The 17495-nt window shown below is 46.6% G+C and overlaps 1 protein-coding gene across 2 annotated transcripts in view; it reads right to left on the bottom strand.

The window, feature by feature from the left end:
- Positions 1–15666, bottom strand: part of magi1b (membrane associated guanylate kinase, WW and PDZ domain containing 1b) — a 101381-nt gene extending 85715 nt beyond the window's left edge. For both annotated transcript variants that reach the window (XM_084704593.1, XM_084704592.1), the window contains exon 1: positions 14867–15666. In XM_084704593.1, coding sequence (XP_084560719.1) covers positions 14867–15164 — 298 coding nt within the window. In that variant the 5' untranslated portion in view covers positions 15165–15666. The remainder of the gene's footprint in view (positions 1–14866) is intronic.
- Between the last annotated feature and the right edge of the window lie 1829 nt (positions 15667–17495).

The raw sequence follows: 17495 nt of genomic DNA on the forward strand, positions 1-17495 counted from the left end.
ATCTCCAAACCATCTCTCTTTTTCTCTCTCACTTCATGTTTCCTTCACTCTTTCACCATCTTGATCACATCTCAACATTAAAGTGGTTAGAAGCAGTCCAACCCCTTCCCTCGTCCCAGGGCTCAGCAGATCAAAGCAGAAGGGTCGTGCTCCTCCTCCCAGCTCCCAGCATCCCTCGGGAGCCTGCATCTCGTCCAGGCCTCTCGTCCTACACACATCACACTGTGTTCACTGTTGTTGCTGGTACTGACCAATCAGCCCAAGATAAACAAGGTGTAGGTTTCCCTGTACAGTATGCGGCATGCGAGACGATCAATCATAACATCCTGCGTTCCTCCGGCTGGGAGGTAAATCAATGGTCCATAATGAAGCCAAGTCTTTTGATTCTGCTGGCGGCCATCGATCACGTTCCCACTGAATAAAACAAAGACTGTCACTCTCAACCCGTCAGCAGATACAGGGAAAGAGGGAGTGAGGGAAAGAGGAGGAGAAAGAGAAGGGGGAGAGTTATTAAATGAGGGAGAATAAGGAGAGAATAGGAAGGAAAAAAAACCTATAGGAGGGAGAAGGATGAGTTGCTAAGGTCACATGGGTCCACAGGTAGTCCCTCAGGTGTCTCTGGGTCTACTACCAACATGAACACTGCTCATGACCATGACCCCTGCATAAAACTTGTTCAGAAAGGCCGGTGTTTAGTACAAAAAAAGCTACAAAAACTTTCAAAAAACGCAGTAATGCCAAAAACTTGGACCTGCAATAAAACGAAGTAGAAGCAATAAGTAAGTACAGTTCGAACAGGGAATTCAATACTATAAAGTGTTGGAGTGCTGATGGATGTGTATGTTAAATAGTTTAAGGTTGCTGGAGGAGAAGCCTGATGGTCTGGGGGGTGGGGTGGGGGGGACACAGACAGCTGAGTCTGTCCAGCTCCAGGTCTGCACAGGGGCAGAGGCAGGGTGACATGAATGCACTACCATATGGTAGTGATTAGGACGGGGGCTGCAGAGTTGACATTAGCCTGCTGGGGAGGGCTGGGCCGGGCCGCTGGGCTGCGATGGGGGGGCAGTGAGTGGCTCCAGTGCTGGGCTGGGCCGGGCCGGGCTGGGAGGGGGCAGCGAGTGGCTCCAGTGTTGGGCTGGGCTGGGCTGGGGGGAGGGGGCAGCGAGTGGCTCCAGTGCTGGGCTGGGCTGGGGGGAAGGGGGGGGGGGCAGCGAGTGGCTCCAGTGCTGGGCTGGGCTGGGGGGAGGGGGGGGGGGGGGGGCAGCGAGTGGCTCCAGTGCTGGGCTGGGCTGGGGGGGGGGGGGGCAGTGAGTGGCTCCAGTGCCAGGTCCACTCAGGAAGCTGTCAGCCTCCGGGACTCAGCTGGGTGGAAGGAGGCAGTCTGGGCTGGGCTTGGGACTCTCAGAGAGCCTGGCTGGTTGGTTCATGCTGTCTAGAAAGCAGTTGGGTAATTGATTGTGATGTGCTGGATTTTTTATAATTTTTTTAACATAGTGACTTTAAGAATTGCTATTATCCTAGAGATCTTGGGTTTTAGAGAACACTGGATTGACTGGTGATGGTGTGAAAAGGTTGACAAGTCATGACCAAAAGCTTTAGCACACTGTAACACCCTAATCAGTAAAGTGGGGAGGTGGTGTGTGTGTGTGCGTGTGAGGGGGATTCCCCGGTGGTCTGTACCCCCAACAGCTCCACAGGGGTCCATGTGCCCATCTGCTACCACAGTGTCTGGGTACCAGCCTGATACTGCTAATGAGCTATTTATCACTTCCTTACCCACAACAGACACTGGCACTTTCTGAACAACACACACACAGAGACACAGACAATGCCTTACATGCTGTAACATCTAGACTGTTTTATGTTAATAAAGAGAATATCTGTTGTCAATAGTTAAGCTCAACTCCAAATTTCACACACAACAAATGTCCTTGAGACAGTACAACCTGTTGTAGCCATAAATTATTCAGCAATTTCAAATGGTGAAATTATTAATCCATATTCCATGGGTCTTTACTGGTCTGTGATGCACAAACTACATTAGGAAGATATCAGATCAGATGTACAGCACTGAGGAGGAGGAAATAGAGGAAGGACTGGACTGTCAGTGTTGTCTGTCTCTCTTTCCAAACAAAAGGAGAAAAGGGAGGGAGGAGACAGAGACAGAGAGAGAGAGAGACAGACAGAGAGACAGAGAGAGAGACAGAGAGACAGAGAGAGAGGCAGAGAGAGACAGAGAGAGAGACAGAGAGAGAAACAGAGAGAGAGAGAGAGAGAGAGAGAGAGAGATTATGCAGGCGAAGAACTGCAGCAGACAGATCTAAGGAGGTAGAGCATCAATCACACCACAGGAACCACAACAGGGGGACCGCACACACACACACACACACACACACACACACACGCTCGTGCAGTACACCGACACACACACACGGGCTTGCATACACACACACACACACACACACACACACACACACACATACAGGTTCCAAACAAACAGACAACTAAAACGTGTGCTTACTCACAAGCCCACATTCATGGCAACACAAAAACTGAAACAAGAAACAACGACAAACACCAAAAGTAAACATCCATGGAGACATTACCAACACACCCCCAGCCCTGTAATGATCCCCCTCAACCAGTCACCCAGAATCCAATCTGCCAGTAGCTGTGCTATGCTGACACCCTGCCTCACCCTCATTAGCATCCACCCTGCAACCATCCAATCACAGGAACAGAACAAAGGCAGGGTGTGGATAAGGGATGCGATGCGGTTGGGGGGTAGGGTGGGGCAGGTGGTTGACGGGGGCTGAGAAGGCAATAACAACCCTCTGCCAGAATACAGGAAATGAGAGGCTGATTTGTGGATGTCGCTTATTGGCACCGTCCAATGGGGGGAGTCGTAGACCAGTCCATCTCAGAGACGTGAAATATGGGGGTAATATCTGCTGCCTTCTGCTCAATGCCCCAACAGCTTCATGCTGCCCACTTTCTCCCCTTCTCCCACAAACAAACGCACACACTCCCTCCCTCACTCACCCCACCCATCACCCACGCATTTCTCCACAATCCCTTTCCCAAACACATTGAGACAAACACACACAGAGACAAACACAAACACACACACACACCAACACATCCGCCTCAAACATCACTGTTTGTCATCAGCTTCTCCAGAAACCACAAGCTGCCTGCGAGCAGCTCTACAGCCAGCAGCAATGTCAGCACTGCAGCCCTGGGGACGTGTCAACACAGGGGAACTCACGGAGACCAGGCAGCTGAGGGACATGACAGGGACGGGCATGAGGACCAGGGACTTACCGATAACTTCCCAGCAGACAGATGGGGGGGGGGGAGTGAGTTATGCAATGTGATAAAAGCAATGTGGGTCTGTCTCGAAGGTAAACCACCAGCATGGTTTCACAAGACATCTGCTTCCCAGAAAATATGAGGCCGAAGGGACATCGGAGCGAAGGAAAGAGGAAGGAAAGAAGAAAGCGAGAGAGAGAGAGTAGGAGGGCAGGGAGGCAGGGGAACAGGGGGAGAGAATGGAGGCTTTGGAGAGGGAAGTGGATAGGAGAGATTTCATCCTGGTTTGATTGTTGGAAGGATAATCCGGGGAACCGGCCTTCAGAACAGCCCTCATCTCCCTCACTGCTTCTGTGCTGTCACAGCCCGCGGCAACCCCGAGCCCAGCGACCATTAAGACACAGAGATGATGGAGATGATCAACATAACAGAGGCTCGCTTTGGGGGAACGTCCCAGCTACATTGTAATACCAGTATGCCAGAGAGAAGGAGGAAGCAGGAGGGATCGAGGGGCGAGGGGTGGACAGACATACGGAGAGTTGCAGAGCACGCCCATGTTTGTTTGTGTAAATCAGGAGATATCGCACGCAAACAGAGAGACGGCGAGTCAGAAGACTGACACAGCGCCGAGAGAGAGAGAAGGGAAGAGACCGACAGAGAGAGCACGGGAGGAGCTGTGCAGCGTGAGGCTGACAGCACTGGCTCTGCCCAGTTTTTACGCTACATATTCCCTTCACGGTTCAGCAGAGAGCTGACAGAGGAATAGGACGAGAATACATTCTTAGACGCACGCACACGTTCATCAAACCCACACACACAACACAGACAAGTGGACAGAATTGTGTCCATCTGTCCACTCTCAGTTGTTTTATGTGGGCCCAAAGGACAAAGTCAGACGGACGGACAGACAGACAGACAGACGCATGTCAGGCAAGCAGGCAGGCAGACAGGCAGAAAGACACACTACCACTCGTCAAGCAGGCAGGCAGGCAGGCTGCTACACTCAGCCAAACTGAGACGTTCACATCCCCTAACAACCAATCTGACTACAGCCTGAAACTCAACCAATACACCCAACACAGACACACAAAGCCTGAGTGAACTTACTGTATAGCACACATCATATACAATCTACACCTCAATCTACGGGTCTTCAACCCGGGTGGGCCCCACTGTCCTGTACGTTTTAGATGGTTCCCTGCTCCAACACACCTCATTCAAAAGAATGGGTCGTTATCAAGCTCGCGGAAGCCTGATAACTACCTTCATTAGAATCAGGTGTGTTGGAGCAGGAAAACATACAGAACAGTGGGGCTCTGACGACCAAGGTTGAAGACCACTGCTCTCCATCCTCCAGAACGATCCATGAGAATGAGACAAAGGCCCACAAGCCCCCAGTGTCTCAGGCAGCTGTTTAACAGAGACCTGACTCATGACCATGGATGTTCCTCTCTGGGCCTGATTCGGGGCTCTGTGTGCTATAGGACGATAGCTTGTACAGAAACATCACACAGTCCACAGAGTACAGCTGGCGCTTAGCCGGGCAGAATGAAGCCTGAGAAATAGACCAGAAGAATCCGCACACTTACCACACACACACACACACACACACACACACACTTCTCCGGGCTTACGCCTCCACTATTTGCTTCCAGCAGACAGGAGAGAGCGTAGGGCATGTCGATCGCTGATCGGGTCAGGGTGCCCCACTTGCTCTCAGTTGACCAGATCCAGAGGAGGTGGTGGAGGGTGCTGCCAGTCTGAGGAATGAGCACAGATGAGCACTCTGTGCTCTCACTCACTCACACTGCACTACCCCGGAGGACTGCAAAGGGTAGATTCAAACGTATTCAAGGACTGAGGAAACAGAACCATGTAAACAAAACAAAAGCAGTCATATTTTGATGACAATTTGTGCCTTTTTGCTATGTGAATTTGGGAGTTGATAACACTTTTGGCACTTTAGGTACAGCTGCGCGCATACACACACAAGAAGTAAAAAAGAACAAAGTAGCATATTTGAGCTTTTTAAAATCGTCTGCCAACCAATTCCATCATTTCTTTGGAAAAGTCTAACCCTTGTCTACGTGACATGATTTGTCTGTGGAAAAGTTAGAATGATAGCTACTTTTCAACTTAACTTCCCTTCCATCTGTGTGTGTCTGTGTGTGTGCGCATGTGACGGATGTAAACACAGAGGGTGGATGTGCCCCTTCTTCCTCCCCTTAAAGAGGTGAACTCCCTCTGGCAGCACAAACATTCGGATTGGACATTCCAGCCTGGCCCTTCCTAGCAGATAGCACTGGGTTGTAGTTAAGTAGATTAGATTAAACTTTATTGTCACTGTGCACAGTTTGAGTCCAGGGCCAATGAATTAGAAGTGATCCTTCTGTTATATCTAAAATCCTGTTCTAACCAGTTGTTCCCAAGTTTCCACAGCCTCATAGGAACTTCAACATTCATGGTTTTAAACTGTAGCGCAGAGCTGGAGTAATTAAACACTGGATGGAGAACATCAGCAGATCTGACTGGAGTAAGTCCATTACTCGCATCCTTCTCCTTCCACATGCAAATCTCCTCCAGAGTGTGGAGGATTAGAGAGAGCTGCGGTGGATGTCTCCCAGGCTTCAGGAGGAACCTGCTGAGTTTATCTACCAGAGGGGGACTGAGGAGGAGAGGTGCTTCACAGGCAGGGATTAGGAAGCGTCTTCATTTCTAGAACGCCTTCTAAAAGACATTGTTAATACCTTATATAAGATTGTATTATATAAAGAATATATATATATATATATATATACACAAATTAGCATTATTACCACAAAACAGAACAGGGGCAAAAACAGGACTCTGTTGTTTGCCTCTAAAGCCGGCTTCCAGACAGATCATACCGTTCTAGAGGTTTTATATAGCAGTCAGTCACTACTTCAGGGTTTAGGGCCTGTCACTGTGGTTACCCTGGCCGCCTGACTTCAATCACCTCGAACGGCATGTTTACACACACAAAACCAGGAGGAATGGGGGTAGGGGAGGAGGAACCAGGGCCTGTCATTGTCTTTCCACGCTCCCCCCCAAAAAAGTCAAGGCTAAAGGGGATACTCAAAGTCTTGAATGACTGCACTGAATAGCTTGTGTTTGGTATGTAAAGCTCTGTTGGCAGGTCAGAAAGGGCTGGAAAGACGCAGGCTGCAGGGGCCCTTGGGGAGCGGATGTTACAGGGACAGAAGGACAGAGGGAGGAGGAGGTCTCCAGTGTAATGCTTCATCAAACACTGGGCCTCGGGGTTAGCCCCTCCTTCCTGAAAACTGGCACTACAGGCTCAGGTGGACAGTCCCCTTTCACCTGCTACCCAGGTAAGGTCCAGGTATGCTGCAGTTTCACCCTAACCTGTCAGACTGGCTCTGCCCTGGGAACAGGTGCGACGACGTCAGCATTAAACACACACACAGTAAAGTGACAGTTGGGTGATCTTTATCTGAGATATTGCAACAGAAGTGTCCCTTGCCGTTCTAAACACGGGTCTCTCCATTGTGGTTTATGACATGTTGAGACTTCTGTGGAAACAACATACATAATATATAATATGCGTATATGTAAGAACATTACATTAAGATAACAATAGAATACCCTTTGACTGCAGGCTACAGTGTAGAGTGACTTGATAATGTTAGGTTCTTCCAGCCCTCCCCGTGTGATTGATTAACCACCAGGGCTCGATTATGAGAGACGTTAGGATGAAGACACCCATAACCAGCCAGGCAGGATTCCACCAATGCTACGTAGTTCCCTTCAGCTTGTTGACGTTGTAAACATCTCAACCTCCAGCACACAACTTCCAGTCTGCTCTTCCCTCCAGAGTCAGCATTGTAAATAACTGACAGTTTGTCTCATTGACTGACTGATTGACGGTCTGTTTTTTCCGTCAGTCTTCTCATTGGTGTGTTTGTATTCAAACAGAGTCAGTCCTCCAGACAGCTTGTCACTGACAAGGTGGATGTGGTTCTTTCCTTTGAGACAAGTGCACCTCCTCCTGCTTTGCTCTACAGGGCCTGAAGTGACAGACAACGTTTCAGCTACTCATGACAGGAACCAGAAACACAGAATAGTGGTGGAGCACTGAAAGAAGACACGCTCTGGTTTTCCTCTTCACAGACCCAATGAGAGAAGCTCCTACTAAGGAGTCAGAACAGAGCAGAGTTCACTACACAGACTGACAAACATGTTAAGGATGTTTCTGATCCTGCACTTCTGAAGAGTTCAACTGAACTTCAACAGAACTTCAACAGAACAGCCCGGGAGTCTAATCTAGCTCCCAGGACCACTCACTCCAGAGGAGCCCGGTTCAGAAGCAGCTTGCTGGATCCTGGAGAGAGGTACCGTTTACCTGCTGTGGTGCTTCACGGAAGGCAGGGGAGTTCTCACAGAGCACTTGTCTGAGGTTCTGTAAGTGCCTGAGATCCTCAGATGCCCCCATCCTGACACTAGAACCCCTGAGACATTTGTCATGTCAAGCAGGCCTGGCATATGTCCTGTGCCATTACTGCTTAGTCAGTGTGACAGACACAGTCTGGATGAGTCAGCGCCCAACTAGGCCAAAGCCAAAATGGAGTCTCAAGTCTTCAGTGGAACTGCCTATATCAGGCCATTTACATCATGAAGAATTCAAATCAAACGAACCCCCCCCCCCACCCCCACACATACACGCACACACACTCCCGCCTTAAAGCAGACTGCAACTCTCAGAGAGGCCAAGAGGGAAATTAGATTCCCTCTCTAATTTATGAGCGTTAGGGCCCAGTAGAGCCAGAGGACTTGGAGGACTGTCTGTATGTACTAGCAATCTTCTATACCGTTTTCACCAATGAATGCTTAGTGTATCAGGGAGGTGATTCTTTATGCATTGAGCAGATTGGGGCCATATGTCATTGGTATGGTCCCTGTCATCTCTAACAAAAGCATTAAGGTGGGTGAATCTTTCCTTAGGAGAGAGAATGAAAATGGTGAGAAATGGTGAAAGAGGGAAAGAAAATATGTAGTCTATTGTAGGTGTGTTTCTACAATGATAGGCTTGGCTAGGGAGCGATCCCATTCCAGAGAGAGATTTTGTTTGACAATCGGTGAACGCTTCCCCTCTCAGTCTAAACAAACGTCTATGCCAGGAAGATTATGCATACCGGACTTGGTTGGAAAATTCCCCCACAGAAGTAAAAGTAAACCGATGCTTTTGGGCTGTACTGTACCTTCTCTATGATAGATTCTAGGGGACAACTGTGGCAATAGAGGCTAAACATAACTAGGCCGAAGCCAGTTTTACAGCAGTGGATGTGAGAACCTGTTGCTGATGCACACCAACCTCCTGAGAGAGAAACACGGTGGTGGGCTGGCCAACACAAGGTCTTACCACCTCCTGTTTCTGCTGTCGCAAAGCAAAACAAGACAGAGTTCTTGTCATACATATTCTCAGGGAAAGGATGAGTGTGCTCGTGTGAGGTCTGTCTGTGTGTGACAGAACAAAGAGGAAACCTCAAAGTTCAGCGCCACACCCTCTCTGTCTCTCTCTCTCTCTCTCTGGACCAGAACACCAAAAGGTCTGCTTTCCTCGCAAGTCTTTCAGAGGGACAGATGAAAGACGAGGGAGAGAGGGATAAGCACCTGTCTGTCTCCGCCCCGTTTCCGCCGCCCACCAGTCGCTACGGAAACAGACGGTCACACCACTGCCGATCAGATCAGCTGGATGGCATAGACATTGCAGTCGAGCATGGGGGGGGGGGGGGGGGGGGGGCAGTCTGGAGCACACACACATACAGACTGGCACTTCCATTTCAACTTCATCTATCTGACAGGCGTAGACAGGGCCAATTCCTCTTGACTCATTTCAATTTATATCAAATCTATACCGCGTTGGATGTTGTGCTGAAACACTGATGAAGAGGAGTGTTTCTAAATCTAAACAGGTAATGACATATGAAAAGTAGGCGATGTGACCCTGCCATCATTTGTGCTAATGATGATGGTGAAAACAGAACATTGCTCTGATGGCCTGTGCTCAACCATGGTATCCGTAGCGACGGGTTTTTCCCACTTGGTTTCCAGGTCAACAGTATGAGTATGTGAAGGTGTCAGGCACTTGCAGAGACAGTCAAGGGCTCAGACATTTATAGGGTGTTGATAAAGGCGTTAGTGGCCCACAGGAATACATGACTGGAGAAGGGCAAGCCTAGACAACCTCACAGACCTGTCACAGGGATATGGAACTGGAGGTCCACAAGGACAGCTCACAGTGAGTCACTTGAAGTGCTGTGGACTGCGGTTCTTCTAGCTGGAAGGACAAATTGTCTGGCGTACCTATGTAGCTTCTGTAAGAGCCGTAACCAGACGTACAATTCAGCTCTTACAGTCGTCGGGCGCATCAACAGTTTCAAGCCAATTACCACATGCTTTCTCAATCAACACAACCATAGCACTGGTCTGAATCACAGTGCCTAAGATGACCAGATGGGAGATCTAGAGTTGAGCCCTCAAGCAACACAAACAGAGACTGTCAAACAGACACACTGTGTGTGTCTCTAGGTAATTGGAAGTGACTGCCAATGAGCCCTGAATGAATAACTGTGATGAATAAAGACTGACATTTTGTTGTAGACTAAATGGCAAATTGTCTTGGAAAGTGTGCTAATCCCTGATCACGTAAGCAGGGTGATTAATAGAATACTGTCTGGATAGACACAGATTATAAAAGAGATGCTGTTTGTCATTTGGATCTCCACTGTTCCTATGTAAACACTAACACATGTTCTGATTACATCTGTTTCTTCTTTTGTTTTAGGGGCTGGGGGAAGAAGTCATTTTCCCCCTGTCAAAAGACATTACAACGTCTCTATAGTATATAAAACTGTCATTACAATCCCAACCAACATACTGTCCTGTCATGACCAGACCATCATGGAGGAGTCCTTTCATAGGGACACAACAAGAGGCGGAGCCAAGTGGTAACACTGAAGCCAGTTCACAAAGACATTTAAAAACCGGCTCTCATCATGGCACTAAGCAAACCAAAGAGACTGCATGAAGAGATTAGGGAGAACGTTGGAATAGATGAACAAATTGAGAGACTCTAAGAGGCAGGGAACAGAGAAGAAGAAAGAATAGGACAGCGTGAGACCCTTTGACTCTTTTGACTGGTCTGAGCCATGCCTCCCCACTGATGGCTTTTCGAACCAAAACACAGGAGTGTGTGTGCTGTCTGCTCGCCACGGCGGAAACAGACTCATGTCGAAATCCTCTTAGTCAAGACTGGCCCTTCCTCAAATCCCACAGATACCCCCTAAGTCTGTGTGTGTGTGTGTCCATGCGCGTATCAGCATCTTTGAGGCGGGAAATTCTGTGTGTGAGCATGTGTATGAATACAGTATGTGTGCATGTGCGTGTGTGGAAGGGGCTTTGCGTTAATGAGATTTGTGTAATCAGACCCCAGAGCTCTGGCCCGACCGTAATTAAAGGTAAAGAAAAAAAAAAAAATGGTTGAAAACAAACAGACTCTCCAGAGGACTGAATAATAACACAAACGCATGGATTTCCTGGACACAAGTAAAAACAAGCACATTTTCAACGCACTGATTACTTAATCACAGCCAATGGACATTACAGATTCAATGAAAACAACTGCAGACTCTAGAGAGTGCTCTAGATGAAGGTAGAGAAAAGGAAAAAAAAAAAAAAAACACTTAACAATCCCTAACCCTGGAACATTCCAGAATGCATCCCGTCCTACAAGGGCATATCCTGACACTGCTGTCTGCTTGCACCAGTCCTTCCTGGTGCTGCTGTGGCCACGAGGGGAAGAGTGTCATCGGGGTAAACACCAGCCAAGCTGAACGAGGGCATCACCACGTCATCCTGCGTCATGCTCCTTCTCTCCAGGCATGCACATGAACACCCTCCTGCTTCACAGGAGCACAGCTGTCCACAGGCAGCCAACTCTGTCAACAACTGTGCTCTTGTCCTAATCGATGGCTGGGCCCACTCTCTCTTCACAGACCCAAAAACATTGGGATATTTTGACGCAAGATGTTCCGTGTCAAGAAACTGGTTTGATCGAGCTGCCAAACAGTGTTCATGGACAGCAAGTATGAGAAGAGACCTAGGAAGCCAACTCCTCATGTCCCTCTCTGCTCAGTGTGCCATCCACTCTGATGCTGCTAGCTTGTGACACTAACTCACTGTACCTCACAGCTGTGGGATTATGCTAACGAGACAGCTGCAGTGATAGGGTGGGAATAAGCAGAGGCCTAGTGAGAAGATTTGTCATATCAGCCATCACTTTGTATGGGCCGTAGATGCTTCTGGGAACGAATGTAAGAAGACGAGTTTAAGCTCAGGGAAATTTCTCAAGGTTTCGTGACATTCAAAAGAGACTAGGGACTGGAGAGCGGGATGAGCCTGGAGGAGCTGGATGTTGTGGTGTGTTGGTAGGGAGCAGTCTGAGGGACTGTACATGACTGACGTGACTTCTCAGGGTTGCTGGGTTCTGACCAGACAGAGTACGGATAGTTTAGGGCACGTGGTGTTCAGTCCAGGCCTGCATTGAGAGCCAAGACCAAGAACCCATCCTCCCTTTCTCCCCTTCCGAAATGACCACCGTCACCAAAGAAACGTTAACAGAAGCCTGCATGTTGCATCTTTCACTTGATCAGTTGGCTTTTGAACATTTTCATTGGTGCTCCAGTCCCATGGCATGTCATGTACGTGGCTTGAAATTGTTGAAATCTGTGCGACCTCAAAATATATTTGGGAGTATTTGAGCCAATGCACATAATCGTTATGGTGCGACCCGTTTAAATGTCTTTACAAAACACTTGTTAATTAGCCTACTACACAGTACGTGCCTGCTGTGAGCTGATACAGTGACCGGTCCACCGTTTTATCCAACAGTCTATTAACCAGTTCAACTTAATCTTTACAGACTTAATTTAAATACAGATTAAATGCAGATCTGAAGAGCTGAAAAGACGGTATGAAAATGTTCATATGGGTGGGTGCTCCTAAATTTTTGCTGGTGCTCTTAACTTTTTAAAGTTAGGAGCACCGGTGCTACGAAGTAAAAGAAAGTTTATTTTAAACCATGCAGTATTTGTCAGAGACCAGTAGAACCTGGGGCACCTCAGCACTTTACACTTCCATTACTCTGGTAGCTTCCATTACTGTAGTCAGGCAGTAGGAGCTCCTCTTATTCTGTCGGAGAGAGTGTGTGGTAACAAGAGCCAAGAGGAACACATTTGCATTCATTCTCAACACAAGTGAATACATTAGAGGCTCCTCAAGTGGAAAACTAACGATCCCAGGACAAGAGTAACAACAGTCTGAGGAGGATTTAGAGAGCAGGTCATTTCTTAAAGCACTACATATCATGGGTCATTCGTTGCTTTGTTCTTATTGGTGGATAGACAGACACACACACACACACACACACTTACAAGCACACACAAAAGCAACTTCAAGTAAATATTGCATGGAGACATGCTGCTTTATTTCTTTCTTTCGCACACTTTCTATCTTTCTATGTCTCTGGTACAAAGGTGGGGGAGGGTGGGGTGGGGTAGGTGAGGGGGGTCACGCAGAGGAAGAGGAAATAAACGCTTCCACATGCAGAGCAAACCGGAGACATTCCCTCCGTACCACCTACAGTTAATCCACTTCAATAAATCTGAACCAGAGCACCAGCTCGCTACTCACACCACACCAGAAAAATAGTCCATTTTCTACCCATACAATTTACAACACAATTCAAATCTGCTGAGCTTGCCCCGTTCATCACGCAAGCCCCACGTCACCATGTAGCTGAAAAAGCTGAGCCTTTTTAAATGAGTGACTTTGCCTCTCCTCTCCCTCACACGAATGAAGGATTCTCAGTCTGAGCAGGCCAGTGGAAGCCTGTGTTACTGGGACCAGGCCAGGGATTAAGACCCTTCAGACAGCGTTCTGACGTGACCCAGACACCAAATACCTCCAGCGTGACCTCCCTTGACCTTTCACCCCGGTGCTCCATGCTGGATTTCAGGATTCTGTTGCCTGTCTCCACGTCCAGTAGGCCATGGATCTCAGTACAAACAGAGACTTAACTTCCACCAAGCCTCCCTCATTGGTAAAGTCTCTGTAAATAACAAATACCTCAGTAGCATGCCGGTGTCAGTTATGTGTCAAATGTGAACACGTTCAGTTGGGTAGACCCATCTAGCATAGTTGTGATTCAGTTGTGATTCTGTAGCTCAAGCCTTTCAATCAAAAGTGTACTACTAAATACCAATCAATGAAAGAGAGAGAAAAGGAGAGAGAGATGTTGGGATACAATGATGGTTCTTTCAAATAAGCAGGGACTGTGGGAATGTGTGAGGAAATGACATAATGTAGTTAATGATTTTCCCAGAGGTTCTGACAGTAAATAGACACGTGCACGGCAGCACAGTGGCAGTCACACAGAGTGAGTGTACAGTGTGTGTGTTTGTGTGTGTGTATACAGTACGTGTGTGTGTTTCCCCTGTGTTCAACCCTGAACAAACTTTACTATCAGTAGTTTCAGTCTCCTTTCTGATTCAAGGACTAAATAAAAGTGTAGAGTAACTGTATAGGACTGCTATTATTTTGGCTAGATTTTGGTTAATTAAACTGTGTGAAAATGACAGGCCTTTTGGGTACAATTAAGCCATATAAACTTTATAGATGGCATTTGTTGCCAAACATATTTTACCAATTAAGACTGATTAGGGAGAAAATATTCCCAGACTGTCTGAATTATTGAAATCTGAAATTGAATTTTGTCATGTGATCTAATCGCCATGGTATCCCCCCAGACAGGACGTGGAAATGGTGTGTTCGAAACTAAGCAGGAGTTGATTGGCTGAATTTCCTGATATTGTCTTGAGTTACACATACAGTAAGGGGGAGCAGACAATAAAGGCCACAGTGTGAATAATACAGGAACTGAAACCATGTGTAGATACTGTGCTGTAGGCTGGAAGCCTGCTAAATTAGGATACATTTAAAAAGACGTTAACTAAAAGAGCCGTGGGTCAAGTTGGTTCCAGACATACCAATACATAGGCTTCATGCCGGTATGTGCTTCGTTTAATTCGCTCCTATTCCTGAGTAAAAAGTTATGAAATCTGTCATGAAGGAATAAAGCTGGTCCTGGGAGGTTCTGAGCATCTCTGCTGGCACGCTCCCAGGGGGTGGCCTGTCACTGTACTTCAGCGTCAAGCCGTACCCACGCTGACTCAAGTTGAGTATGAATAGGCAAACTGTGAGCTTCTATTGTAGTCCACGAGCTGGAGAAGACGTCAGTCAATAAGTGCTTTTTTGGTAAAAGATCAAAGCCTGCTCGGTCAAACTATTAATTAATTAATTCATAAATGATCATGAAAAACAGAAATTGGTGTTGAGAGTGCTTATGAAGTGAATAATACAAACCAGGATGTAAATGTAAACATACAAGTTCAACCTTATCATGGTCTCACTCAAATAGCTGACAAACGCACACAGAAGTGGCGCCGTTGCGACTTACCTTGTCTGACTGTTTTCAATCTGACGGGACCTTTGCAGTTCTTTATTACTGTCTGCACGTCGTATAGAGGCAATCCAGATATTGAGAGGTTTTCTACTTCGAGTAATAACTCTCCTTCCGACAGTTTTCCATTTTGGTAAACCACTATATCCTCATTAACTTGCCCGATATAAGCAAACTCTCCATTCTCCGCGCCACCAAGCAATGGCACATTCAAGTCACCGCGAGCATCTTTGCAGACCGCGCACTCGTTAACTTTGGTGGTCCAGTGATTCTTCTTTTGTATCACTTTGGACATGGTGAATAAAATCCAACAAAAAACAGGTGGTCTCCGACAAGTATGAAGGCGAAGTATCTCACAAAATGATATAGGCCCTATTCTATTTAAAAGCAGCAAACTTTCCTTTTCTTTGCCTGAAGCATGAGTGCTGCTGTCATTTTTTCCCCATCATACAAAAACAATCAAGCCATTCTTGTCCGACGAACGACTTCAAAGGAACTGCTCACCAGCTGGCGTTAATTGGAAGCTACTATTTTTCTGATCATCAGAACATCTTAGCCGTTTAATCCTCTTATATCGATCTTGAATACGGTTGTCAGAATCCTACAAACGCCTGCAGTCCCCACTTATTATATGTTTTCGGAGTTTCTTTTTTGAAGCCACTTTGTGAGAAAAAAAAAATCTCTCAAAATTCATACGTTTGCGATGTTTTAATACTATTCCAGCGACTTGGTTGGTGGTTTCAGTTCGATAACGTCTCCTTTAAGCAGGTACAATGTTGTCGTGTGTTGTGTTAAAATTCATCCCACTCCGACTGCTGTAGAGATCGGGATATGCTGATAGTAAAGTGAGCGCATGCGTCCTCTCCCCACCGAGTCCACGGGGATATCCTGACTACACTTATTACTGGGTCCTAAAGCACCACTACGGTGGACGGTACATGATACCGACGTTGTGGGAGATTGGCTTTTCATATTTTCTTACGTCAAAAACTACATTTAGAAACTATTGTTGAAAGTGTTATTTAGAATAGAAGCACCACAGTTCTTTCCTTTGACAAACCTCAAAGCTTCTTAGTAGGCTACGTTGAACGGACAAGGACCTAAACAAAACATTTTATTTGAAACATTACCTATTTTACCTGACGATTTGCATTACAGGAAATATCTAACTTTCATGTCCTTTATAAACTATGTGTTTACTAGTGTTGGTGATTCAAAATGTTTCAAAAAACGAATGATAAAATACAAACACAAAACAATTATTGAATGGAAAGGAAAGTAGATGTGCATGAGGATGTCAATACCATCATGATTATCATTCCCTTTTCCCACCGCAGAGAGAGAAAGAGAGAGAGAGAGAGAGAGAGAGAGAGATGGAGAGAGAGCAGGCATTAGACAGCTGGGTTGAGACACAGGGAGCTAAGCACGCTGTTTGATGGGATCAGATGGGCTGGGCCTCTCACCTAGGGAAAAGCCAATGAGCGTTTTCCAACCTAAAAATAACATTCAAAGTACTACTCGTCCCACGGGAGTGAAAGCGTTGGCCTGGATGGGACAGAGTAACAGAGTGGGTGCTTTTAAGCCCCGAACCTTGTAACGTCTCCTGCCATCCTCCAGTCACACACACGCAGCAGGAGCAGCTCATCACACAGTGTGACAGCATGACACAGTAACTCTACTACTGGTGAAAAAAATTGCTTAAACATGCATACCTTTACAAAACCAGGATACTGTCCATGATTGCATCGCACAGGGCTTGATCAGTGAAAAGACTGCAGCCTCATTCTTGGAAGAGAGAAGACGACAGGAAGTATAAAACTGAAGCAACTTCTTCAGGTGTGGAGTGAGGAGGAAGGAAGCTGTGTATGACCAGGAGAACTCTGCTTTTTTAATGGCCACCCTACTGAGTTGTTGTAATTTGCAATAAAGTTATTGCTTTCTAATATACAGAAGATGAGTGCATTCTCTTGGTAGATGGAATCGATGCCCTAGTGTAACACAGTGTGGAAGACATGAAGGATCTCATTTGAAAAGCAACAATTTATGTTTATCATTTTCCAGGCTGAGCGCTCCTTGGGATAGTATTATGTAGATTGTTCTTGATTGGAGTACATTGAACAGGATGCAACAAACATAGCAAGGCTGTTGACAGTGTAGTGTGAAACTTGTAAACAATTCCATGGTCTGTCAGAGATGGTGTACATCTCATGGTTTATCTGTCTGTAGGTCTTTCATTCTGTTCTTCTACATCTATGCATCTCTCTCCTCCCTCTCTCTATTTATCCCTCTTTCGATCTGTCTTGCACATACGGAAACATACCATCATTTTGTTGAGGACATACTGTAACCCACAGAACGATGTTGTTTTTTTTCCTAAACATAAATAATGCATCTTTTTAAATGCAATCTGTATTCACACATTTGGTCAACTTCACCATGGATAATACATTAGTTAGAGAACATACAACACAAGTCAACACACGTCCATGGAACACGTACAAGTCAGCCCTGTTCTTGAAAGGTTCTATTCATAGAAATGTCAAGACCCCATCTTAGTACATGCTCATTAAATCACTGTTTCTTTACATCGGCTGCTGTATCATCTCAGCGTGACAGAACATCTAGA

This window comes from Hypomesus nipponensis, chromosome 9 (genome assembly GCF_054491055.1).
Source record: "Hypomesus nipponensis isolate SF chromosome 9, ASM5449105v1, whole genome shotgun sequence".
NCBI classification, from domain to species: domain Eukaryota; kingdom Metazoa; phylum Chordata; class Actinopteri; order Osmeriformes; family Osmeridae; genus Hypomesus; species Hypomesus nipponensis.